This window comes from Dipodomys spectabilis, unplaced genomic scaffold (genome assembly GCF_019054845.1).
Source record: "Dipodomys spectabilis isolate Male_0828 unplaced genomic scaffold, ASM1905484v1 ptg000018l, whole genome shotgun sequence".
Taxonomy (NCBI): Eukaryota; Metazoa; Chordata; class Mammalia; order Rodentia; family Heteromyidae; genus Dipodomys; species Dipodomys spectabilis.
This window is the reverse complement of record NW_024870695.1, coordinates 1,578,778-1,605,786: the sequence shown is the minus strand read 5'-3', so window position 1 is coordinate 1,605,786 and position 27,009 is coordinate 1,578,778. Positions and strand designations below refer to the sequence as shown.

At 49.8% G+C, this 27,009-nt stretch overlaps 1 protein-coding gene across 4 annotated transcripts in view; it reads right to left on the bottom strand.

Annotated features, from left to right (window-relative positions):
* The window catches only part of Rap1gap2 (RAP1 GTPase activating protein 2), a 174,024-nt gene that overhangs the window by 116,233 nt on the left and 30,782 nt on the right, over positions 1–27,009 (bottom strand). For 2 of the 4 annotated variants that reach the window (XR_006146740.1, XM_042673927.1), the window contains exon 1: positions 16,650–16,783. The exons of 1 other annotated variant lie outside the window; for it this stretch is intronic. Coding sequence is in view for 2 of the 3 variants with exons in the window: in XM_042673927.1 (XP_042529861.1) it covers positions 16,650–16,756 (107 nt within the window). In the remaining variant the exon portion in view is untranslated. Of the gene's footprint in view, positions 1–16,649; positions 17,068–27,009 lie in introns of those variants that run through there. One more of the 4 variants, XM_042673923.1, reaches the window with a different exon arrangement.

The window sequence follows — 27,009 nt, the reverse complement described above, 5'->3', positions numbered from 1 at the left end:
ACTCTACACTATAACCTCAATTTAGTTAAAATATAGAGGAACAAAGAGATGTTTATGTGAATACATTATGTAGAAGTGTGTGTGTTTGATAGGGAGGAAAAGGAAATAAGAAAACATTAAATGTTAATAATGGTTATCTCAGCAATCTCCCCATCTGGAGATTATAGATGACTTTTATTTTAGTACCTGTACTTTTCTATGTTTTTCCAAGGTGTCTGAAAGAAACATGAATTCTAAAAATATTATGCACATTTCTGTTTAAAAAAAAAAAAACCCTCAGGCCGGGCACTGGTGGCTCACGCCTGTAATCCTAGCTACTCAGGAGGCTGAGATCTGAGGATCACGGTTCAAAGCCAGCCCTGGCAGGAAAGACTGTGAGACTCCTATCTCCAATAAACCACCAGAAAACCGGAAGTGGCGCTGTAGCTCAAGTGGTAGAGTGCTCACCTTGAGCTGAAGAGCTGAGGGACAGCACTCAGGCCCAGAGTTCAAGCCCAATGACCGACCCCCCCCCCCAAAAAAAAAAACCCTCAGGTACTGGTGGTTTATGCCTATAATCCTAGCTACTCAGGAGGCTGAGATCTGAGGATCACAATTCAAAGTCAGTCCAGGCAGGAAAATCTGTGAGACTTCTCATCAATTAACTACTAAAAAGCCAGAAGTGGAGTTGTGACTCAAATGGTAGAGTACCAGACGAGCAAAAATCCTAAGGGGGCAGCACCCAGGCCCTGAGTTCAAGACTCAGGACCAGCACGCATGCATGCACACACACACGTGTGCACATACACATAAATCAGGTTGTCAGAAAGCAGCCCGGGGGAGCTGTGAGGAATATGCTGAGCCCACCCTGAGGGCAGGTGTGCGGGGTCAGCACACCCTGGGGAAGCTGCTGTCCACTCAGAACAGGCTGACAGGTTGCAAGGGGACCCACAGTGTGGCAAAGCAACAAAGCAAAATGCAAGTAGACCTGAGAGTTCATACCAGGTGGCCCAGAGCCTCAGCTGTGCCCTGGGCCTGAATTCACCTTTGCAACATGTGACCATCCAAGTAAGGACCCCTTTGGACCCCAACCTCAGCACCTGGACAGTCTAGGATGGGGGGTCCTGTGGGTGTCTGTGACCTCCCTAGAGGCTGCCAGGCACTCTGGCTCCAATGCATCTCTACACACATCAGCCAGGCTTGGCTGCCCCTCCCAGCCCGCCACATTTGCAATGTTGCTTCCACAGATTAAGGCTCCAAATAAAGCTTGTTTGGAATTGTTGTTTTTGTGATTTCAGCCATTTGTAAGTGTGGGATTCAACCAGAGTCATGGGGTTATACAACCCCAAATAGTAACTCTGTACCCAGGAAACAATCACCCCTCGTTTTTCCCTCCAGGTCCTGCATATCCCCTTTCTACTCTCTGCCTCCATGCACTTGCCTATTCCTGGTGCCTGCTATAAGGTCACTGTGGACGGAGAGGACATATCTCCCCCGAAAAGGGCTGTGCTGAAATCCTCACCCCCAACAGGATGTGCTTAGGAGGTGGGAGGTGACTAGATCATAAATGCAAAGCATCCATGGGTGGGATAAATTCCCTTATGAAAGAGATCCACACTAGGCACTGGTGGCTCACACTTGGAATCCTAGCTAATCAGGAGGCTGAGATCTAAGGATCACAGTGTGAAGCCACTGGGCAGAAAAGCCCATAAGATTCTTATCTCTGCTTAACCAGCGGAAAGCCAGAAGGTATGGCTCAAGTGGCAGATCACCAGCCTTGAGCAAAAACTTGCCAAGTGAAAACACAAAGTCCTGAGTTCCAGCCCCAGCACACATACCCAGGAAAAAAAGATCCAAAGTCCTCTTGCCTCTTAGACCATGGCATACCATGTGTTAGAACACAGTAGTCTTTTTTACCTTTGACATTTCTGCTGGACCCCACCCTCCAGCAGGGGACTGGATCACACAGAACTGGCCAGGGCCTCCCTGGGTTGCAGGGCCCCATGAAAGAGGATGGGGTAACACCCTCCCATCCTAGGCCAGACTGTCCTCTCCTCTGAGTTCTAGGACAGTTAGCATCCAATGGCCTCCATGTTTAGGATAGACTGGTTGGGGGGGTGGGGAGAGCTCAGGAGTGTGCTCACCACTGAAGGCCAAGGGACCCAATCTGCTTCGGTGAAGGAGAAAGAAGACCTCACCCAGCAGAGGTAGATGGACCATCCCTGCCTGTCCGTCGTGTCCCTGTGTCTGGAGAACATGGATGCTGAGCCTCCCGTCAAGATAATAGGGAGCCAACACCAAGAGCAACTAGGCCACCAGGACCCGTGCAGTGGACAGCTGTGGTTCTGTTCTTGCTCAGCTTCTACCTCCTGATCTTCTGAGAGCAATATTCCAAACTTCCTTAGCTGACCTGCCCCTCCTTTGCCCTCAGCCAAGCAGCTCTAACCCCAGGAGCAGGAATGGAGTCCTCAGACTCAGACACCGTTCATCAGTGCATCTCCTCCCTTTAGCCAAAGCTCAGGAATGGGAAAGGGCCCCACTATATCCCTATGAGCAGTCCCTGGGACTTCCGCTGAAATTATTGGGAAATAGATCTGGATTTCCTGCTTAAACACAGAAAGAAAATCTGGAACAGTGACAGAGTATCATTGTGGATGACCTGACTGAGGCTGAATCTGACCCAAAGAGAAGTACAGCTCCCAAGGAGTCCATTCAAGACCTGGATGTAGCCATGCCTGAATCCATTCCCCTTGAATGTTCCAGTTGCTTAAACAAACATTGTTATCTTTATATTCATTTGAACTGGGGTTGCAACTCTATTCCTATTGGGAGAATACCACCTACCACCCCTCTAAGACAAAAGACCATCTGACCACAAACCCATTTAATAGAATTGCAGTAAGACAAATGTCACCACTGTGATATTGACTGGTTCTGTTCTGGTACATTACATGGGTTGACAGGGAAGACACAATAAGGCCTCAGGCCACGCACCTTGATAGCTATATCTCCTGTTTCTCCCCAATCTGAAATCCACAGCACAAACTGGGACCTGCACGTGCCCTCTGCTTTTCCAAACCCCCCCCCCCCCCCATCCTCTGGCTCAGCCATCTCCCCTGCCTAGGATGCTCTTCCCCACCCACCTCTGCTATTTTTAGCAGTCCTGTCTAGCCCTGTGGTCCACCTCAAATGCTGCCAATTCCACATAGCCTTCCTTGGTGGGCCTCCCTTTCTTTGGACCTCCAGGCCATCCCATACCCTTTCTCCAATACTCAATCTTCCACCTTGAGTCTATTTGACACAGTTGCTCTCTCCTGCTTGAAGCAAGAAGGATAGACTAGGGGAAAGAGAGAAGGTCGTGTTCTCTCCTGGGCCTGGCTGCCCAAAGCCTGGCACACACGGGCCCACTACAACTATGGGAGGGGGAGGGCAAAGTGGAACAGACTTAAATGAACATTTGGGATGCCTCCATTTACACACAGGACTGCTGCAAAGCATTTGAGTTTGTGGAGGGGCAGGAGGGCAAAGGCTGCCAAGAGAACCGGTGGCAGCCAGAAAAAGGGGAGCCCACAGTCTCCTTCTTATCACTCACCTCACAGCCTTTGTCCCGCCTCAGCCATGCCCTTGGGGGGACCTTGCCAGCTCTCAGTAATTGGTCTTTGTGGATGTCAATCAAAATCCTTTCCCAGCACACTGGCAGATCTGGTTTTCAAAAGGCTGTGTCTCAACTACCTTTTGATTTATGCATTTGTTTCTGCCTTGGCATCTTGGATTAAATACTGCATGAAAATAAATGTTCTATTAAAATAAGAGTGCAGGTAAGACAGGCTGCATAGAATTTTTGTCCTAATTATTGAGGACAATGGCCTGAGCAGCCGGGACACATTTCAGCTTGACTAGGGCCTGCCACGGTGCACCCTTTCCCAATGTGAGGTTCCAGTATTCCCCAGGTCGGACCAAGCACTCAGAAGACATTCAACTGCTCCATATCCTTCCTGTTCCTTCCTTTTAAAAAAATAATAATAAGGAAGTGTAGCTGGGTGTCAGTAACTTATGCCTGTCATCCTAGCTACACAGAAGCCTGACATCTAAAGGATCATGGTTCGAAACTAGCCTGGGCAGAAAAGTCCTCAAGACTCTATTTCCAAAAAATTGTTGAGCACCAGGTCAAGTAAGCAAGCCAAACAAGAACAAGATCTTGAGTTTCAACACCTCCAATAAAAATAAAAGTAAGGGAACAAGGTCAGATGCCACATGGGGTACCATCATTTGAAAGCCCTGTCTCATACTTGGTGCCTCCAACTGACCACAACCCCAGGTGCTTGTAGTAAAAACAAAGTGCAGGGAGCTAAGTACTTCAGCTGGGGTCAAGACAGACTAGGTAGTGGGAGAAAAGACAAACTTTGGCATCACCGTGAGGTTTGAGTCCCAGCACCCACTCTACAGGCTGTGTGACATTGGAAAGGTAAGTGCCACGCAGGAAAGAAAATGAACTGAGGCTTAAGTGCCAGACCAGCTCAGGCCCCAATACAGAGCTCCATCCAGGCTTCCATTCCTGTTCCTTCTCTCCTAATTCCTGAGTATTCACACCATACAAATACACAGTCTTCCATAATTTCTGTTATTTTGACGGAGAAAATCAGGGGGGAACCAGGAGGAAGAATATCCAAAGGCCAATCCACAGTGGCCACGTTGCAGCCCAGCACCTGCAGGGACCCAGCTGGCCTGCCTGGACCCCTCTTCCAACACAGGGGCCCTGCCCCCACACTCAGGGGACCTGAGAAATCTCTAGGGATGAAACCCAGCATCAGGGTTCAGAAACCTACCCCTAGAGTTCTTTACCCTAGATTCCTACCTCTCACACTGTAAGTCTCAGCCTAGATCATAGGCACCGTTGTAGGAGAGGACAGTGGAAAGCTAGATCCTGTGAATCAAGCTTGTCTGTGAACCCAAGATGAGAGCTGTGCCTCCTTCATGGGGCTGTCACTGGAGAGGAAGTGCTGTGTCCACAGGTGCCACCCTTGTGCCCTGATTCTGTGAAGATCTTCACAGTAAAGAAAAAAAAAAAAAAAAAGGCTGGGTTCTAGTGGCTCAAGCTTGGAACCTTAGCTATTCCAGAGGCTGAGATCTGAGGATCGAGTTTCATAGACAGCCTGTGCAGAAAAGTATGTGAGATTCTTATCTCTAAGAAAAAGCCAGAAGTGGTGCTGTGACTCAAGTGGTAGCCTGCTAGCCTTGAGCAAAAGAAGCTCAGGGACAGTGTCCAAGCTGTAAATTCAAGCACCATAACTGGCAAAAGGAAGGAAGGAAGGAAGGGAAGAAGGGAGGGAGGGAGGGAGGGAGGGAGGGAGGAAGGGAGGGAGGGAAATAGAAAAAAACTGGGCAGCTGGGTGTTGGGAGCTCTTTCCTGTAACCCTAGCTACTCAAGAGGCTGAGATCTGAGGATTCAGGTTTGCCAATTCAGCCAAGAAAATCAATGAGACTCTAGTCTCAACTTAACCATCAAAAAAGCCGGAAGTGGAGCTGTGGTTCCAGTGGTAGAACAACAGCTTTGGGCGTAAAAGCTAAGCAAGAGTGTAAGGCCCTGAATTCAAGCCCCAGTAACACATATGTTAAAAACAAAAGAAAAAAAAAAGGGAGAGGAGGGCAGGGGAGGGAAGGGCTGCCTTCATCCACAGGCCTTCCCCTCCTGTCTCCAAAGAGGACTGACCATAAGAACTGGCCAGATCAGCTGTCTCAGAACACACACAGGACCATACATCTCCAGGGACGTCCCCAGCTCCTAGGGGCGGGGGGCAGGGAGGTCCTTCAGAAAGGACTTGGCTGGAGCCCCAGCCTTTATGAAACAGAATGTTCACAACTGATGAGCTTAAAAGCAAATGGCAATTTTTCAATCTACCCTTGCTCCAAGGGCAGTGAAGAATCATGGCTCCAGGTTTCCACGAAGTATGTCCAGAAGGAGAACAGAAGGTCAAACAGAAGGTCAAGCTCATCCAGCCCTAGGAAAAGTATGGGTTCTCCAGGACTGTCCTCTTCCAGCTTAAAGGTGTCCCCACTCAGAAATCCCAGCTCAGGGCAGCACCGCTCTGCCCACCCTGCTATGATGATGAATATGAAGTCTGTTCTGGGTCCTACCCGGACACACCAGTGGGACCCCCCACCCGCACCCCCGCCAGGGTGAGGCTCAGACTTGATTTAAGGAAAACCAGGATTGTGGAGAGGCATGAGAGAGACAGAGAGAGAGAGAGAGACAGACAGACAGACAGAGAGACAGAGAGACAGAGGGGGGGAGAGCATGCTGGGTCTGGAAAGTTCTGTCTATATAGGTGGATAAGTGTGTGAAAATTCATTCAGATCTACACTCACTACAAGCCAGGCTTGCACTGCAACCTTGTCTTAGCTTCTGAATCATTGTTATAGTTTGAATCTAAAAATGTCCACTGATGGCTCCTGTGCTCATGCTGTCAGCTGACAGGCTTTTCTTTTCTTTTCTTTTTTTTTTTTTTTTTGGTGGGGGGGAGGGCAGGGAGGGTGACTGGATTCATGAGGGCTATGACTTTACCAATGAAGGAATTCATAGCTGATCAGACTACTGGGAGTAGGGCCATGGTTGAAGGGCACAGGTCTCTGAGGCATGCCCTCAAGAATAAATCCTGCCAGGTACCACTCCGGAGATTGAAATCTGAGGACCATGGTTTGAATCCAGCCCAGGCAGGAAAAAGTCCATGAGACTCTAATGTCCAATTAGCCACCAAAAAAAAAAAAAATACCAGAAGTAGCACCGTGGCTCAAGTGGTAGAGCACTAACCTAGTAAAAGAAGCTCAGGGACAGCCGGGCACCAGTGGCTCACACTTGTAATCTATATTACTATAGATTAGTATAAATTAGTATCTATAGCTACTCAGGAGGCTGAGATCTGAGGATCATGGTTCAAAGCCAGCCCAGGCAGGAAAGTCCATGAGACTCTTAGCTCTAATAAACCACTAGAAAACCAGAAGTGGCACTGTGGCTCAAGCAGTAGAGCGCTCGCCTTGAGCTGAAGAGTGCAGGGATAGTGCCCAGGCCCAGAGTTCAAGCCCCAGGACCTGCACTAAAAAAAAAAAAAAAAAAAAGAGTAAATCTTGTTGCTGTGGCCTTCTCTGTCTCTCAGCTTCCCAGAAGCCACGGAGTCAGCAGCCCTCCTCTATCACCATGTCCTACCTCACCTGAGGCTCGAAACAACTGACCATGAGCTGAAACCTTTGGACCCAGGAGCCAAAATAAATCTCCTTTCTCTTAGGTTGTTTTCCTCAGGTCTTTTGTCACCGTGACAGAAAACTGACTTAACATGATCATGTAACAATTAGGAACACTGTCTCGCTGTGCACAGAGATGCAGGCACCTGTAATCCCAGCAGGAGGATCAAGAGCTCAAAGCCAACCTGAGCAATACAGATCCAGGTGAAAAGAAAAAAAAAAAAAAATCAACAGCATGCGGTCTCTAGAACCAGGCTAAAAACCTGCTGGGCTGCCTCTGATCGCACCAGGAGCCACCCTCACCCCTGGGCCTCAGCTCCTCTGCTGAAGAACAATCAGAGGAGGAGCCAGAGCAGGTGGCTCTTGATTGTAATCCTAGCTACTCAGAAGGCTGAGGTCTGAGGATCAAAATGCAGATAAAGCTAGGAGATTCTTATCTCTAATTAAGCAGCAAAAAGGAGAATTAGGGCTGTGACTCAAGTGGTAGAGTACCAGCCTTGACTGGGGGGGGGGGGGGGGAGACACAAGGGAGAGCCCAAGACCCCAAGCACAAGCCCCAGGACTAGCACACATTAAAAACAACACAGGCAGGGCAATGATCGCCCACATCTGTAAGTCTAGCTACGTAGGAGGCTGCGGTCTAAGGATTGTAGTTCAAAGCTAGCATGGGCAGGAAAGTCCACCAGACACTTATGCCCAGTTAAGCACCAAAAAAGCTGCGAGTGGAGCTGTAGCTCAAGTGATAAAGTACCAGTCTTTTTTTGGGGGGAAGGGGGGGTCCGGTCGTGGGGCCTGAACTCTGGGCCTGGGCGCTGTCCCTCAGCTCTTCAGCTCAAGGCTAGCGCACTACCACTTGAGCCAGAGAGCCACTTCCAGCTTTTTTCTTTTTGTTTATGTGGTGCTAAGGAATCGAACCCAGGGCCTCAGGCATGCAAGGCAAGCGCTCTACCACTGAGACACCTTCCCAGCCCTCTAAAGTACCAATCTTAAGCAAAAAAAAAATTTTAAAGGAAAGAAAAGAAAACTCAGGCAAGCCGGGCACTGGTGGCTCATGCCTGTAATCCTAGCTACTCAGAAGGCTGAGATTGAGGACTGCGGTTCAAAGCCAGCCTGGGCAGGAAAGTCCATGAGACTCTTATCTCCAATTAACCAACAGAAAACTGGAAGTGGCACTGTGGCTCAAGTGGTAAAGCACTCACCTTGAGCTGAAGACTCAGGGACAGTGCCCAGGCCCAGAGCTCAAGCCCCACAATCGACAAAAAAGAAAGAAAACAAAACAAAACTCAGGGACTGTCACCAAAATATATATATATAGTAATAAACTGATAGAAAACTGAAGGGCTGGGGGATACCTGAGTGGTAGAGTGCTTATCTAAAGTCCTGCAGGCCCCAGGTTCCATCTCCAGCACTGCAAATGACATCAATTAACTAAATAACTGGCAGAATTAAGGCACATGTGCACGTACGCCCTGAGCGCAGAGCCTAGCAAATTCAGAGCTTCAAAATGTATTGGGGAAGCTGGAGGCATGGCCCAAGTGTCAGAGCATCTGCCTAGCAAGTGTGAGAACCTGAGTTCAAATCCCAGTACCGCACCCCCCAACACACACAAACACACAAATATATCATGGGCTAGATACCTGGCTCAAGGGCTAAAGCACAAGGCTGTGAGGTCAAACCTCAGTACCAGAAAATGCATTGGCTTGTTATATTATCAAACACACCTTCCATAACCCTGGGCCCTGGTGTTATCTGAGCCTATATCCTATACATCTCCTTCCAGCAGCACTTAGCCAAGCTCAGGCCTTTTTACAGCTTCCTCCCTATTTTCCCCACATCCCAGAACCACCTGACAATTACTTCTTCAAATTGACTTGTGTTTTTTATTTTTTTTAAAAAAAAAATTGCTTTAAAGAGTTATATAACCGGCAGGCGTAGAAAACCAGCATTCCTCGCCAGGATTCATTTTTTTTTTAATAGCAATTAAAACAAAAAGCACTGTCCACCTGCTATCTCTGGCCTCCTCATCATTTACTTTATAACAGATCCGGCAGGCAAGGAACTGAGTTTCTGGGGTGCGGTGGGGGAATGGAGGACACAGAAGTGGGGAGCCTCGTCTGCTTAAAATGATTGAGGAACTTCCTGAGCCCTCGGGCAGCCCCCCTGTGCACAGAAGTGATTCTCGTTGGTTGAACCAAACAGGCCTGGCAGGCCCTCTATTTGGCAACATCCTGGTAAGCGGCCATCTGTGCACCACTCAGACTCCAAAGATAAAACTGCATTTAGAAAAAAATTACATATATATATTGGTTAATGGCAATTGTTCACTAATTCAGACGCCCACTGGCTCCTCTCTGGCATAAATGAAGGGAGCCTGCCTTTGCTGTGAGACTGCAGCCTCAGGACCTGACATCTAAAAGCCCAGACAGCCTGGTGCCCAGCCCAAACCTCATCCCTGAGCCCTGTTCCTCTGGTCTTAAGGTCCCAAGACCATGCAGAGAAGGCTTAGGGAAGGGGTGGAAGGAATTAGGACAGAATGTACAAGCGATCATTTGCATTTCTGTCCAAGAGCTCATGGAAGGAAGATGAAGGGAGAGGTTCCCCAATCTCAGATAAGAAAAAGGCACCTTAAAACCTACATCATGCCAGGCGCCAGTGGATCTCACCTGTAATCCTAGCTACTCAGAAGGCTGAGATCTGAGGGTCGCGGTTCAAAGCCAGCCCAGGCAGGAAAAGTCCATGAGACTCTTATCTCCAATAAACCGGAAGTGATACTGTGGCTCAAGTGGTAGAGCGCTCACCTTGAACTGAAGGGCTGAGGGACAGCGCCCAAGCTCAGAGTTCAAACCCCACGACTGACCAAAAAAAAAAAAAAACCTACATCACGAAAGTGCTGCAGTATTGGGGGATCTCAGGGATAATGGCACATTTCACTAGATTTTGTCTTCAATCATTCAGCAAGTGTCCACTGAACACCCCTTAACTGGAGCAGTGGAGACTCTGAGGTGCCAAAGGTGACTTCGTTCACATTCTAGCAAGGAGAAAAGCTAGTCAGCTGCTTTATTACAACAACCAGATAACATCAGTCAACAACAAGCACCTCGGAGGAAATAAAGCAGGGTAAATCGATGACAAGAGAAATGACCTGCTTAGATTGAAATGGTCAGAGGAATACTTTTAAAGAAGGTGACCCTGAGGTTAAGAATCTAAAGGTAGGGAGCACAAGCCAATTAAGTCTCTGTTAACAGCAGGTGCAAAGGGCCTGGGGCAGGATACACACTTGGCAGGTTCCAGCAGCAGAAGGAAGGCTTCTGAAGTAAAAATACAGACATCATGGGGGGGGGGGGGAGGGAAAGTGGTAGGAGATAAAGTCATTAGATTTTATCTGATGTATAATAGCCAACCTGCAGAGAACTCTCTACAAGACACAGGCTTGAATATTTGAATTTTTAACACTCTGCTCTGGCCCCTGTAAGGAGACTGGGTGAGAGAGATTAGAAGCAAAAACACCATATAAGACATTAAAATCGTAACTAAAACTAGGTATAGCAGCATACACCTGTCATCCTAGCACTCAGGATGCTGAGACAGAAGAATCATGAGTTCAGCCTCTATCAATGAGTAGCCCAGGCTACAAAAAAAAAAAAAAAAAAAAAAAAGTGGCTCTAGAAGAATCAGACAAACTCACTGATGCCTCAAATTCTGCCTCCCTCAGACTCTCATGGAAGGTAATAACACAAGGCTGGTCAATGGGAGAAGTTCTTTAGAGCAAGGACAACCAACTGGGTGGCATTCCCACATCAGAGCAGGAGAGCCAGAGACAGGGCCTTCGGAAGTGGCAGGGCCCAGCCACCCCCTTACAAGACAACAACCAGCCATTTGTTGTGGAGCTGGGGAGTGGACCAGCTCCTGCTGGGGACCCCTTCTAGCTTCCTGATTCTGGAACTCTGGGGCTAGGACTCCTGGATGCTCCCACAGGCTCAGCCCTGAGGTCCAGCTAGTTCAGAGGGCTGGCCCCAAAGGCAAGTTTCCTCCTGAACACCAGGTTTTAACAGAACCCCAGAACAACTCCATCCACAGTCATCAACCCCACAAAAATAGAGTATCAATCTCTGGCATCACGGTCTTGCCAAGACAAGAAGGAAAAGGAGAAGATGAATGGAGGAAGAGGAGAAGGAGGAGAAGGAGGGGAGGGAGGGAAAGGAGGAAAAGGAGGGAAGAGGGACGAGGGAGAAGGAGGATGCAAAATCAGAGCAAATTGGATGATGCCTATATCCCAACTTCTGTGTAAGCTGAACGTGTTACAAGGCTGGTGACTGTGGCTGGGTGAGGGGCTCTGTGGGGGAGCACTTTTTTGTTGTTTGTTTGTTTGTTTGCCTCACATGCCCCCTCCCCTGCTTCTCTCCCCAGTGCCATGAAAGAAAACAAGGAAGGACAATCTAACTTCTCCAATAAATGGATTGTAAGGGGGACACACAAAGAGTTGAGGAAGAAAAGTTACAGATTAGGAAAGGCAGACTGATCACCTTTGGCTGCCCGAATCCTGACTCTGAAAACTTTTCAAAAACTTGTATGAGACAATACAGGACAGTTGAATTGACTAGATATGAAATTAAGAAATTACTGATTTGGGAGGGTATGATACTGTTGTTGTTTTTTTTAAATAAATCCTTATCTTTTAGATGCAAACTGAAGTAAGAATGAACTGATCCATTGGCCAGGTGTCTGTGGCTTACAGCTGTAGTCCTAGCTACTCAGGAGACTGAGATCTGAGGATCAATGTTCCAAACCAATCTGGGTAGTAAAGTCTATGAGACTCTTATCTCCAATTAACAGCAGAAAGCCAGAAGTAGAGCTGTGGTTCGAGTGGTGCAGTCTCACCCTTTAGTGGATAAACTAAGCTGGAGTGGGAGGTCCAGAGTTCAAGCCCTAGTACTGGCAAGGGAAAAAAAAAAAAAACAAGAATGAACGTACCAACTATCTAGGATTTCATGTGAAATAATTCCTGGGGAAGTAGGGTGGTAGGTAAGCAATTGCAATAAGACAGACCACAAGGACTGACACCATGAGCTGTCCATGGATGGAAAGTAGGCTGTACCATGCTATACTCTGTGCCTGTCATCCCCAGTGACACCGGGAAACACAAGCAGGAAGATCCAAGTCCAGGCCAGGCCAGGCATGAGCTGAGACTATGTGTAGCAACCCTACACATTCTACAACCAGGGTCCACTTGGGTATCTGCCACCAAGAAATTGCTAAATAAGAAAAAAAATTTTTTTTGGTCAGTTATGGGACTTGAACTCAGAGCCTGGGCACAGTCCCTGAGATTGTCTGCTCAAGGCTAGCACTCTGAGCCACAGCACCACTTCCAGTTTTCTGGTGGTTAACAGGAGAAAGGGTCTCACAAGCCAGGCGCCAGTGGCTCACACCTGTAATCCTGGCTACTCAGGAGGCTGAGATCTGAGAATCACGGTTCAAAGCCAGCCTGGGCAGGAAAGTCCGTGAGGCTCTTATCTCCAATAAACCACCAGAAAACTGGAAGTGGCACTGTAGTTCAAGCGGTAGCGTACTTAGCGTGAGCCGAAGAGCTGAGGGACAGTGCCCAAGCCCAGAGTTCAAGCCCCACGACAGACAAAAAAAAAAAAAAGGGTCTCACAGGCTTTCCTGCCCAAGCTGGCTTTGAACCACAATCTAAAGATCTCAGCCTCCTAAGTAGCTAGGATTACAAATGTGAGCCATCAGCACCAGACAAGAAAAAACCTCATAAAACCTCATAAACCCCACAGTGGGAGTAGTCCCGAACTCTGTAGGAAGGGGATTTCTTTTCCTTTCTTCTAACTGCTCACTGGTTCAGAAAGTCACACCCAAGGCCTCCCTGACTTCATCCCCATCTCTGAGAACACCCGTCCATGTTTGCAGGCCACAGCCGCCTTCCTTCCTACCCAAGTGCTGACTGCCCCCACATACAGGGTAAACTCCCCACCATCGGCTTCTGCTACTACCGAGGGCCACTCTGGACGCCACTGTCATCCACCTCATGGAGATGAAAGCACTATTGTGCTTTCCCAACTGTGGTCATTCCAGTACTCAATCTCCCTTCCCCACACACACAGAAACCCTAAAGACCCTGAGAGAAACTCCAGGCTGCCCCACAATTCCAGCAGAGAACTACCAAGTCAAGACTGATGAGGGTCACACACCCATTTCTCTAGCAGGTAAACTGAGGCTGGATCTCTGATCACAACTCCAGAATCTGCCCAGGCCATCCAGGAGTCCTGCTGGTTCTGGGCCTCAATGTGACATCCATCCCATTACCTTCCACCCTGGCACACCCACCTGCCTCCCCCAATATGCTTATTTCTATGTGGCTAATGGTGAGCAGAAGGATGATGAGGACCACGGGGACATTCCTGCCAGCCAGCCACATGTGACCATTTCAACCCTGAAGACAAATAGCCCAGGGTGTTATCTGGGCAGGCCTGTCAATTAGAAGTGCTGGGAAGATCGATGGATGGATGGAGCCTACTGGGAGGAGGAGAAGAAGGTGGCAGAGGAGGAGGAAGAGGAGGAGGAGGGGCCTGAGTCTGAGTTGACCCTGTGATGAGGAGGGAGAGGAAGGAAGAACGCAGCAAATTTAACACCCAGCACGACATTTGGGGGAAGCTCAGGAAAGCCGGCAGCTGCAGCTTGCTCCAGGCCCCTCTCTACCATGGGCAGCCAGCACCCGCAGAGCAAGGGTCAATAGTGTACACCTCACTGATTTTCAGATGCTTAAAGCGTTTAAAGACACAAAAACTCCAGATTACTGGCAGGGAAGCAAAGGTCAGTTTGCAACAAGATGAAACCAGTCTATCAGAGAGAGGGGTAAGTTCATAGCCAAAGCAGGAAAGATGTCTGGAACATTAGAATGGGATGAAGTTGTTGAGAATTAAGAGAAGGAAGAAAGACAGACTGTCCCAGGGCATCCTGGCCTGGGCTACCACTGTGTGCCCTGTCCAAGCCTTTCCCTGTATCTCATTATATCCCTTCCCTCTCTCTCCAAACTCTCCCCCACCTGATGGCTGCCTCCTTGTCCTGGGCATGGCTGGTCTTGACCACTAATGAATGAGGTTGTCACCACCAGATAGCTTTCTTTAATCATTCGTATCACAGGCCAATGGCAGGAGAGGGGATCAGTTCTCATCAAGCCCCTCCATCATCATGCAGTGCCTTGAGACCTCCAGAGTCCCTCCTGGACAGGCAGAAACTAAAGCTTGGAGCATTTGAATGGGCAGTGTCACAGAGATTCGGGGCTTGGGGCTCCAGCTTCCTGCACAGGCGCTTTTCCAACTACACCACTCCCTCTGTCCCCAGAGCAGGAACTGGGCTGATGCATCTGCCTTTGTGTCCGGCAATTTCCGTTGAATGCCACAAAACAGCTCCGGCTTGTCTCGGACCATCCACCCCAGGCAGCCTCCTGATGCCCGAAGGCTGACCTATTCATCCTGACTCCACAGATAAGATGGGGAATGAAGTGCAAGGAATGGAAAGAAGTCAAAGTCCAGGGACAAATGGAACCCAAGCCTGGAACTGTGGGCCCCAGAGTTCTAGAAGCTTTTCCCCCAGACACACATCCCCAACGTCAACCACTCCTACTCCACCTGTGGGATGTCTGCTTGACGCAATGCCATCTGTACTTGATTACTATTATTTCTATAAAATACACCCATTCCAGAAGCTGCCTATGTTTAATTTAAAGCCATGCTTTAAAGCTGAGCACTGGTGGCTCATGTCTATAATCCTAGCTAACTCTGGAGGTTGAGATCTGAGACTCGTAGTTCAAAGCCAACCCAGGTAGGAAAGTCCAAGAGACTCCCAAGGACCACCAAAAAACTGGAAATGGAAGTATGGCTCTAGTGGTAGAGCACCAGCCTTGAGTGAAAAAAAAAAAAAAAAAAAGCCAGGAGAGATCACGAGGCCTGCGTTCAAGCCCCAGTGCCAACACCATAAGTAAATAAATAAGTGATGCCTTATCTTACTGCCACAAATAGCAAAAACATACCACAACAAGTCTCCAAAACCAAAATGATCTCCCTCCCGGGGAGGTTACCCTTTCTGCCTTACAGAGATCCAGCCTGCTTACACTCTCCGTTGCAAAAGGCCGCTTAGCAAGTGTTAGAAAAGAAAAAGAGAGAGGGAAATTAAAATGAAAAATGAAGGGGGGGGGGGGAGATGTTGAAGCCAGACGAGCACCAACCTGAAACTTTCCCCTTGGAGAAATCAGAAGGACTGGTAGAGAACTGGATAGGGAAGGGCTTTAGCCCGAAGTGACTCAACGTTATTTCAAGCTTCCCCGCCATAAGTCATTCCCCTGGGGTAGCGTCCTAAGGCGGACATTTGGGAAGCACAAGGACAAGAAGATGGGAAGCAAGCCCACCCCCAAGGACACCCACACCGGCTGCTGTCCTCCCACTGGCCCTCCTCTGCGCTGCCCAACACTGCCCTCCCCCGGGGAGTGGGGGGGAAGGGGAAGCCAGTCACCCCCTAGGTGATCCTGGCTCCCGTGTGCCCTTGGCCAGGCCCTTGTCTTGGGCAGTGTGCGGCTCCAAGCACCGCCAAACTCCTCTGGAAATCAGTACCCAGCAGGGCGGCTGGGAATGGAGGCAGCAGCTCCCCCCCACACACCCTCCCACTCCCCCCACCCCCGCCCCTGCGGAGCAGCTTTGCCACGTGCCTGGCAGAAGAGGGAGGTCGGTGCCAACAAGCTGCTCCCTGGGGGTCTGGTGGGTGTCACACCTGCCTCTGGGGACTGGACCCCCAGGAAGCTGCCCCCCCCTCTCCATCGCCAACCCCTCACCTCTCACCCCACCGAGGTCCTGATCATCCCCAAAACAGCCTAAGCAACGCGCTCTGCAACACCCAGGACGAAAGGCAAACACCCCGCAACCAGAGAGAGCCGGGGTGTGGGGCGGGAGGGGGGCACCACACACACACACACACACACACACACACACACACTCGGTCCTCCCCTCCCGACCCCGAGCGCAGAGCCCGCGGGGCTCGGGCAGGGCTCAGACAAGTTGCCGAGAAGCAAACAGCCACGCGCCGCTCGGGCTCAGCCGTGGCCGGTCGTCCGGGCGGGAGCTGCGCTGCCCGCGCTGCAGGCTCCCCTTGGGGTGCCGCGATCTGCAAAGGCGAGGCCCGGGACGAAGAAGTTGGGGGTCCCTCTGCCCGTCGGGGATGAACCCCGATGCTCCCTCCCGGCCACCCGACGACCCAGCCAAGGTCCTCCTGCCAGGCGCAGGACACCCGGGGCGGGGGGGGGGGGGGGAAGGTCCCAACTCGCTCGTCCCCCCTCGACGGCTTCTGGAAAGGCGCCTAGGACCGGTTGGCAAAGTGCACCCCAAAGAATTTCCAGCGAGGAAAGCCGAGCGGCGGAGGCGCCGCGGCCGCTTTACCTTTTCTCCTTATTCTGCCTTCGGGATTTGTGCAGGAGTCCGATGAGCACCACGGCGGCGCGGATCCCCGCCTTCCGGCAGTGCATCCTCCCGGCCGGCTGGGACATGGCGAGGCCGCCCGGGCGCTCGGCCGCGCCCTCGCCCGCCCGCCCGCCGCGCGCCCCCGCTGCCCGGCCCAGCGCGCTCCTCTCCGCGCCGCCCGCGCCCCGCCCAGGTGCGCCCCGGCCCCGCCGCCCGCGCCCCGCCCCGCCCCGCCGAGGTGCGCCCCGGGGTCAGGTGACGCGGGCGGGCGCGCGGGCGCTCACTTCCTGGCGACCTTCAGCGCCTCCCCGGGGGCCCGCGCGGGGCCGCCGCCGGTGTCCGCTCCCCGGGCGCGAAGCAGATCCGAGGCTCCCCGGGGCTCTGGCGGCCGCGAGCCCGGTGCCGCCCCGGCCCCGCCCCCAGCGCCCCGGCCCCGCGGGCCCCGCCGGCCCGGTGGGAAGGGAGGACGGACGCGGCCCGCTTGCGCGCCCCGGGTCCCGCTCCAGGCCGAGGCGGCGGGCGCGCTTCACAGCCCGGCCCCGCCGGGATACTTCCCCGATGCTGTCACCGGCTTTAAAACCGGAGGAAAAAAAAAAGCCAGGACGGAGAGCAAACCGCGTCCTCCGTCCCAGCGAAACTGCCAGCGCGCGCGCGCAGCCTCCGCCGCCGGCCTCCCCTGCCCCGGGCCGGGCATCGTGCAGCTATGGGGAGCGGGGGGCCCTCCAGGCCGGACTTTGCACAGCTCTGGGGACTCCTCAGACCCGGTCTCAAGCTGTGGTGAGACAAGATGCTCCTCCCTGCCCCCCCCCCCGATCCTGCGAGACGACTGTCGCGAGGGGCTGCAGGGACCCGTTAACTTTTGCTGTCTAGGTCTGTGATGAGCTTCACCCTCGTCTGGGCGGACCAGCTGGCCACATACAGGCTCCATCTTCATGTGGAAGCCAAAGGAGCCGAAGTCCTTTGGAAAAGGACAGCCCCTCAGCTCAGAAGTACCCACCTCCTCCTTCCATTTCCTCCAGGGCTGCTCAGACCCCTCCCGCCCCCCCCCCCCCAAACCCCGACTAACTGCTCTGCCCCTAGGGAGCAGGAATCCGGTAGGGGAGCTGGAGGGAATTAAAACAAGCCAATTAGTCCATCTTTGGAAACAGTCCTGTTGGGGCCAAAGAGGTCCCTGAAGCAATTTGCCCTGTTTTTGTACAGTCTGGTGTTCAAGCAAACAGAAAATACAGGCAGGGAAAGGCACCATGCTGGAAGGGGGGGGGGGGGCAGCAAATGAATTCCAAGGCCCTGGGGCATGAGCCCTGCCTCTCCAGTGGGCACAGCTTCTTGCTGACTTGGGATGGGAGGGAGCCTCTGAGGGCTTCCAGAACGCACCTGGTGCTCTAAAGCATCATTAGCCATGGCCTTGGGCTGCCCTGCCCCTGTGGGGGAGGGGGTCACAGATATAACCATGAACATCTATTTATAACCAGATTTGAGTGACCCAGGACCCAGCCCTGGGATGGGCAGCTGAGGCCAGCTGCCAGGAATACACCAGGAGTGACTTCAGAGTGTGTCTGGGGAAAGAATGGCAAATAGCACCCTTAGAGGAACGAACCCCAGCACCTGGCCCAGACAGGGCCACTCCAGCCCCCGGTATCACACAGTATTTACAGGTAAACTTCAGTTGGATGGCAAAAGGAATGGTGGAGCCCGGTGCTAGAGGCCTAGCCCAGCATGGATATACACTATACATGCGCAGGGCACGCAAGAATCCCAGTTGATTTCATGAGCCCTCTGCAGCGAGAGAGAAGGGTGGATGAAATAGCCTCCACTGTCTGGGAGCTTGTTCCCATCAAGTGCACGGCTGGTAGGGAGGCACTGAAATCTTTCCATCAAGCAAGTTCCATCATTCATTCTGGTTCTAGGCTTTCTCCACTCCTCCGAAACCCAAATGTGGCTGAAAACCTCTCAGAATATGATTACTCTAAGAGGTGGATCTTTTCTTCTGCCCATCCCACAAGCCCTCTGCCTTTGGGGCACAGAGAGGAACCCCCTTACCCCCTGCTGAATGCCTACTCTAGCCCCTGCCAGCATACACCACACCCCCAAGGAAACACAAGGGCAGAACACACAATGCCCCTCTACTCAGGGCTAGCTCACGCCATCAACATTCATCAAGCACTTTCCATGTGGGCAGCTGTATGCAGGAGATTGGGGCACACAAGGAGAAATGGGGAATAGCTTTGCTGGTCATAAACAGGACTAACACACACTTCACTGCCAAACAATACCGTTCCCAGCCAGCAAGTGTGGAGTGGCCCAGCCAGTGTTTCTCAATGCAAGCTTTCCAATCAGTACTCTGCTTTCATTAAATTAGCTTACTTCTTAAAGCATCTCCGTGTGGCAATCCATGGTATATAAGTATGTATATATACACACACATATATATATATGAAACCAATACAGATTTATTAAACTTTATTTCAGTGTGGTTCCCAGGTAAGGAAAAGTAGCCAGGTATTGGTGGCTAACACCTGTAATTCTAGCTACTCAGGAGGCTGAAATTCTAAGGCTCATAGTTAGAAGCCAGCTCAAGCAGAAAAGTCCAAGACACTCATGTCCAATGAACTAGCAAAAAGCCAGGCTGCAAAGCATGTCTCAAGTGGTAGAGTACCAGCCAAGAAAATCCCCCGAGCAAGTATGAGGCCCTGAATTCAAAACAGTCACATGTAAACCTACTACACTTGAAGAAACCAGTTTGGAAGAGAACTAAAAGGGGACAGCTTTTGAAGGTGTCCATAGCCACTTTGGAGTAAACAAAAAATAATAAAATTTGGAACCACAGTAAAGGAGGTCTGGGAAGACTGCAGCAGTCAGGGAGTGGATATTCTTCCAGACCCCGGCCCACCCTATCACTTATCCCCAGCATCAACCTCACAGGCCCCCAAGCTCACAGTGCCGGAGACCGAAGTGCCAGGTGGGCTGCCAGCTTGGGTCTCTGCCCCAATGCCGGTAAAGCCTGAAGGCTGCAGTGCCTGGGTGGGAGTCGAGGGTAGGGGTGGGGATGGGGGAGTTAGTTAATCATGAACTCAGGGCAGACAGATGCGCAGCCTGCTCCTCAGGGGCTACTGGGATGAGACATGGACATGCATGCTTGGCCCTGAAGAAAAGAGCCTTCTGTGCCTGGGAACCCCCTCTAGAAACAAGGCTGCACAAAAACTAGACAGTGCCCACTGCCAGGGACTCAGACAGAGCCCTCTCCCTGCCCCTCCTGACCTTAGATTCCTGGTGCCTTCACTGTTGGGCAGCAAAATGACTGCAAATGTTCTTGGCTAGGACGAGGGAAGACCAGGGTGACCGGGCATTGATGAAAACCACCTAGATCTCTTCAGATGCCTTGCCTGGTATGTGGGGGCCAGGGGGTCCAGCCTTTCCTTAGATCACAAGGCTACAGTTACACAATTAAGGCAGGGCAGAACAGACCTCCATCCACTCTCTCCTCCTTTGGAAAGTAAACACATCACAACCCTGCTGTGGGGACCCACTCAGAAGCCCCCCCTCTCACCTTCCACACAGGTCCTGGGCACACTCACCCAGGCTTGTAAGGAACCAGCCTGACATTCATTCTTGGCAGATGCACCAGCGCCCTCTGCTGGACCCACAGCTCAGTTGTGTCTCTGGGAGAATACCATATGAGGAAAAGAGATGGCCAGAGGGTGCAGAGACTGGGGAGGCAGGCAAGGGAGAGACATAGACTGAAAAGGTCATTTGAGGTGGGAGAGCAGTTTCTATTTTGAAAAGAGAGAGATACAGGAACAGTAGTTGCCAACATACCAAGTCTCCTCCCAGCTCCTAACATCCCCTCCCAGAGTTTATGACCAGCTCCAGAGGGGCCCTGTTCCACAGGGAGAGCAGCAAGCATCTGGCATACCTTCAGGCAGAACCCAGAAGCCTCAAAACCAAGCCTGAGAAGGCAAAGCTCAGCCTGCCTCTTCTAGAGCCACATATCTATTAAGCAGAAGTTCTGAAGATAAACTGGCTCAGGATTTGGAAGCAGAACTTAGTGACTTGTGTGGTATTTCCAAACTCCAGGGCGTGGAAGGTTCTCTGAGGAAACTCAGTCCCAGCTCCATAGCAGCATTCAGCCCTGGGGCTGCACAGTATTTGACACCCAGAGTCACTAGAGGATGCCTGCTAGGCAGGATGTCCATCACAAGTGTGTTGATTTCCTGTTGGGGATCGGCACAGGAAGAAGAGTTCTTCGAATACTGCTTGAGTGACTGAAGGTATCTAAAATATTTTTCGCAGCTGAAACCCAGTGTCTCACACCTGTCATCCTAGCTTCTCAGGAAGCTAAGATCTAAGAACTGCAGTTCAAAACTAGCCCAGGCAGAAAAGTCCATGAGATTCTTATCTCCAATTAACCAGCAAAAAAAAAAAGCCAGATGTAGAGGTATGGCTCAAGTGGTAGAACACCAGCCTTGAGCAAAAAATAAAAATAAAAAGCTAACTAAGAGCTTGAGGTCCCGAGTTCAGGCCCTGGGAACAGCACCATTTTTTTCTTTTGTTTTTTTTTTGCCATATTTTTTATGTGTGTGCACAGGTATTAGGGGTTGAACTCAGGGCCTGGGTGCTATGCCTGAGCTTTTTGGCTCAAGGCTAACACTCAACCACTTGAGCCACAGGCTCCACTTTCACCTTGCTGGTTAATTGTAAATAAGAGTCAGCTTTGAATCCTCAGATCTCAGCCTCCTGAGTAGCTAGGATTACAGGTGTGAGTCACCAGCACCAGGCTCATTGCTGGACTTTTAAATTTTTTGTTCTGTAGTTTCTCCCATTGTGGAAGCAGTAGAAAAGATTCTTCTGATGAACGTAGAGAAGGGCTTGGGAGCTTGGAGGCCCAGAACCTCTGGCCCCCATCTGACTGGTTACCAAATTTCCCAGCTGCTGCTACCCCCAAGGTCCCTCACTCCAAACCTGGAGAAACAGATCACGAGGGACGCTGTCTCCTCATGTCAGCAGCAGCACTGAGCAACAGCAAACACGGGCAGACTCCAAAACCCTGTTCTGTTTGGCTCTAAAAGAACAGAGCAGATTCTTCTACATGTATTATTTATATCCTATTTTATATGCCCAGTAACGCAGTCTGAGCCTTGGCATCTTCAGGAGATGACGAACGACATTCGTGTGTGGTTTCCAGACAACTAGAGCTTTGGGTAGTGCAACTTGGTGTGTGCTTGCTCACTTGCTGTTATTGTAATGACCTTCGCTAGAAATTGCTCTCCAGTGTCTTACACACCGTCGTCCTTTTCAAAGACAGATTTCATATCATCAATTATCACGACTGCAGTGGGCCAAAAAGCAGTTCTGACTTGATAGACCATGGAAACGAAGGCCGACAGGTCCTTCCGTACTTACTGGCCCCAAATAGTTATGAATCAAGCCTACCACTAGGAGGGAGTATGGTGTAGACAGACAAACCTGAATTTGAATCCCACCTCAGTCTTTACTAGATGTGTGGCCTCAGGCTAAAAAGGAAACTGTCTGTGACTCAGTCTCCCCATTTGCACCTTGGAAGAGAACTATAACACATGCCTCCTTGGGCTACTGCATAAACTGAATGAACAGAAATGGTCCACACAAACAAGGTGTCAGTGGCATACACCTACTAGCAACACAGGAGGCTGAGATCTGAGGACTGTGGTTCAAAGCCAACCTAGGCAGGAAAGTCCGTAAGACTCAGCTCCAATTAACTACACTCCAATTAACTGCACTGTAGCTCAAAATGGTAATGTACTAGCCTTGAACACAAAAACTCAGGGACAGTGCCCAAGCCTCAGTTCAAGCCCCAGGACCCATGCCAAAAAACAAAAACAAATGGGGCAGGGGGACGGGGAAGAAATGGTTCACACAAACTTGTATGACAGGATAACCAGTAGTTTAATTCAAAATAGCCAGTCTTAGAATAGCCAAGGTATCTTTCAACTACGTGTGATACATCTGCCAGAGTACTGTTACTCAGCAATAAAAAGGGAAAAAATAGTGACCTGGTAACTATCTAGAGAAATTTCTAAAACATTATGCTAAGGGGAAAGAAGACAAATATGAAAGATATTCCCTTTATGATTCCACTTCTAAGAAATTTTTAAATAGCCAATCTAAGTTGCAAAACATAAAACACTAGAAATGGAAAAATATTCTGAGCCAGGATGGAATGGAAGATCCATTTCTCCAAAATGTGGAATTATAATTTTGTATACATTTAGTGTATATAGATAACTATATGTGCATATACCTCAATGTACAAAAATCATACTTCAAAAAACTGAGCTGAAACTAATAACCATAGGAATAATGATAGATTGGAAATGGAATGGGTAGGCAAATAAAACTAGAATGGCATACCAGCCAGGTGTGTTAGTGCATTCCTGTAATCCCAGCACTTGAGACAGAGGCAGGAAGATCATAATAAGTTCAAGATCAGCCTGGACTTTATAGTAAGATCCTGTTTCAAAATAATAATAACATTAATAATAATAATAAATGCTGGTGATTGATGAAGGTGAGTGGAGGATCAGAAAGTTCAAGTTATTTTATTTACTTAATATAATGGGTAATTCTCACAATAAATAAAACAAAACTGGACCAAGCACTTATGGTTTATTTAGCTACTCAGGAGGTTGAAATCTGAGGATGGAGGTTAAAAGCCAGCTCAGACAGGAAAGTCTCTGACACTCTTAACTCCAATTAACCATCAAAAATCTAGAAATGAATCTGTGGCTCACATGGTAGTGCACCGGCCTTGAGCATAAAGCTTAGGGACAGTGCTCAGGACTAACACACACACACACACACACACACACACACACACACACATTGCTCATAGTGGAGAGATGGAATTTGACTTATTATTTTCTGTGTTTTATTCTATTCGCAAATCTTACGTATTAATTTTGCAATAAATAGAAGGGCCTGGAGTGTGGCTGGGTAGAGCACTTGCTTGGCTTGTAAGAAGCTTGGGTTCAATCTCCAGCACCTCAATAACAATAATACTAAAACACAAACAACAACAACAACAAAAGCTGGACCTCAGTGGCTCATGCCTATGATCCTAGTAACTCAGGAGGCTAAGATCTGAAGATCATGATTTAAAGCTAGCCAGGGCAGGAAAGGCCATGAGCCTGATCTCTGTTAACTACCAAAAAGCAGGAAGTGGAGCTTTGACTCAAGTGGTAGAGCAAGATGCTTACCAAAGCTGTCACGGATGAGAATGCACTGGAATCACCTTGCCGTGACCTCTTAGTGACCTTGCTGTCCACGCTGGGTTCTGGTGCTCTGGTGACTGCTGTACCTGCCCTTGCTGCTCAAGGGACTCTTAAATAACCACATGACAAAAACAAGAAGCCAGCACCAGCGAGGAGCTCATGGCTCACACCCATAATCCTAGCTATCCAGGAGGCAGAGATCTGTAGATCATGATTTGAAAGCCACCTGAGGCAAGCAAGTCTGTTAGACTCTTATCACCGATGAACCACCAAAAAGCTAGCCTTAGAGAAAGCAAAAGACAGGGCGACATTGTCCAAAAAGAAATGTACTCATTACCTGACTTAGGAAACTGTAACCCCTCTGTAATATTAACAATAAAATTATATTTTAAAAGATGCTCTTTACCTGACTTATGTAACCGTAATCTTCTCTGAACATCACCTTTATAACAATTTAAAAAATTAGAGTCAAGCAGAAAAGGTCAGATAAGGTGATGTTAGGAAAATGAACCCTAAGATATGTATTTAAATGTTTTTTTTTCTTTCATGCGTTTGTTTCTAACGCATTTATAAGATTATTTCTTTGTTGATTTGTATGTCCCTCCCCCACAGTATAACCCCTGCTTTCACTGTATTTGATCTCGGTATAATTTGTGGAGGGGAAGGGGAAAAACAAGTCATTTAAATAAGGATACAGGTGGACCCATTGCAACAATGAGAAGTACAAGTTGTCATGTCAAAAACGAACTTTACAACTTTGGTGGGGAGCGGGGAGGATTGGGTGGGAGGGCGGGGGTGGGGGGGGAGGATGGGAAGGGTAAACAAAGGAGGAGGCTACAATGCTTGATAAGAAATGTACTATCTAGCCCATGTAATTGTAACCCCTCTGTACAGTATTTTCACAACTAAAAAAAAATTAGAAAGAGGGAAAGAAAGAGAGAGAGAGAGCAAGAAAGAAAGAAAAAAGAAAGGAAGGAAGAAAGAAGCAAGCTAGACCTGACTAAGAAAACTCAGGAACAGTACCCAGGCCCTGAGTTCAAGCCCCATCAAGCCCCAGTACACACTCTCTCTCTCCCTCTCTCTCTCTCTTTCTCTCTCTCTTACACACACACACACAGAGGCAGCCCCTAAGGGGTTTCTTGTGAAGTAATCAATAGCCTTTGGAAAGAGTGGGCCCTACCATGTGGTTTCCTGCGCATGTCCCGGGTCAGGGCTAGGATGGGGGGAGGGCCATGCAGTTCTGGTGCAAGGCTGCAGAACATGCAAGCTGAGCCCCCTGAGGCAGAGTGACAATCACAGATTATACTTGGTCAATCAGCGCAGTCCACGGGCTGGGCCTCATTCATCTGATTCCTGGAGGAGTGCAGCACAGCTCAAGCAGGTCTGACAACTAGCTTCCAGAGGAATCCCCTCTCCCCACTTCCAGCCTCCCCAACCCGGCAAGCCTTTCTTGTCTGGTTGTAACCACAGCAATTTCCTTCACATGGACTCTGGACTCTAACTCATTAATGTGTTCATGGCTCTTTCCCACCCTGATACTAAATCCTTTTAGCTTAAAAAACAAACATAAAGCTAATCTTCCACCAAGCACCAGTGGCTCATGCCTGTAATCCTGACTACTCAGGAGGCTGAGATCTGAGGATCAGGGTTAAAAGCCAGCCCAGGCAGGAAAGTCCTTGAGGCTCTTACCTCTAATAAACTACTAAAACAAACAAACAAAAAAGGCAGAAGAGGTGCAGTGGCTCAAGTGGTAAAGCGCTAGCCTGGAGCACAGAGAGGCTCAGTGTCAGAGCCCAGGTCCTGAGTTCAAGCCCCAGGACCTGCCCAAAAAAAAAAAAAAAAGCTTCTCCCAGCTAGAGGCTGAGCCATGAGCCTCCCAGAGCATGTGCTCACCTATACTTTGCAAGTTGTCTCCTAAGCCTGCTTTCCCAAGCCCATCCACCAGGAAAGTTCTTCCAGCTGTCTAGCTGCTTTGCTCCTTCTGTAGTTTAAGCTCTTTCTGTAAGTAGCAACCTCTCAATTCTATGGAGGGTGAGGAATTATCCTAGCTACTCAGGAGGCTGAGATCTGAGGACCATGGTTCAAAGCCAGCCTGGGGAAGAAAGTCCATGAGAATCTTATTTCCAATTAACCACAACATTCCAGAAGTAGAGCTGTGGCAAGCAGTAGAGCCCTGGTCTTGAGTAAAAAACAAAACAAAACAAAACTCCGGGACAGCAACCAAGTCCCAGGACTGGCACAAAAAAGAAAAGATGGAAGGAAGGGAGAGAGGAAAAGAAAAGGAAAGAAAGAAAAGAAAAGAAAATAGAAAAGAAAAGAAAAAAAGTGGTTCCTATTATCCCCACCTTGCCCAAATCCCCAAGCAGCTTCAGGCAGGGCCCTGGCTGGTCAGGCTGGGCATTTCCCATTCACCCCAAGGCACCAAACTCTTTCCTTTCCCTTCCTTGCCTTCCTCCCCCAGCTCCTCTCACTCACTCACTGAGCCCCAGCACAGGACCAGGGGCTGTGCAGAAGATTAAAATAGCCCACCCCAACCATTTGGGCTGTACTTGAAGTGTGAATCTTTGCAGACACAGGCCTGGCTTTGCAAAACTGTCTCTTTGGAGTTTGGGGGGTTTGTTGTGGTAGGGATGGAAACCAGGGCCTGGTGCAGGCCAGACTGGTGCTCTGCCCATGAGCCATGGCCCGGGCCCTGCTGTGTCCTGTTAGTGAACAGCCACTGCACACACAGGACACCCTGTCCAGCTGATTTTCCCGCTTCTGTTTGGAAGGATCCCCCACAGCCTGAAGAGATAGGGATCTGATGCCTGACACAGATACCTGGGAGACCTTATCTGGCTCACAAGATGACTTGGCCGGCTGGCACCATCTTCCTTCCCCCATCCTCCTAGAAAGACAAAACCCTCTCCCTTTGCGAAGCTCCGTACAAGACTGAGCCACCCAGCCCCACTCTGGGACTCTTACTAGGTGATGATTTCCCATGCTTCAGGACAAGATCACTTCTGCTATTTCCCGTGATCTGTCCATAGTCTGTTAGCTTGATAAACTAAAATTAAGGAGCTTTCAGAGGGCTAGTTGGGTCAGAGATGACA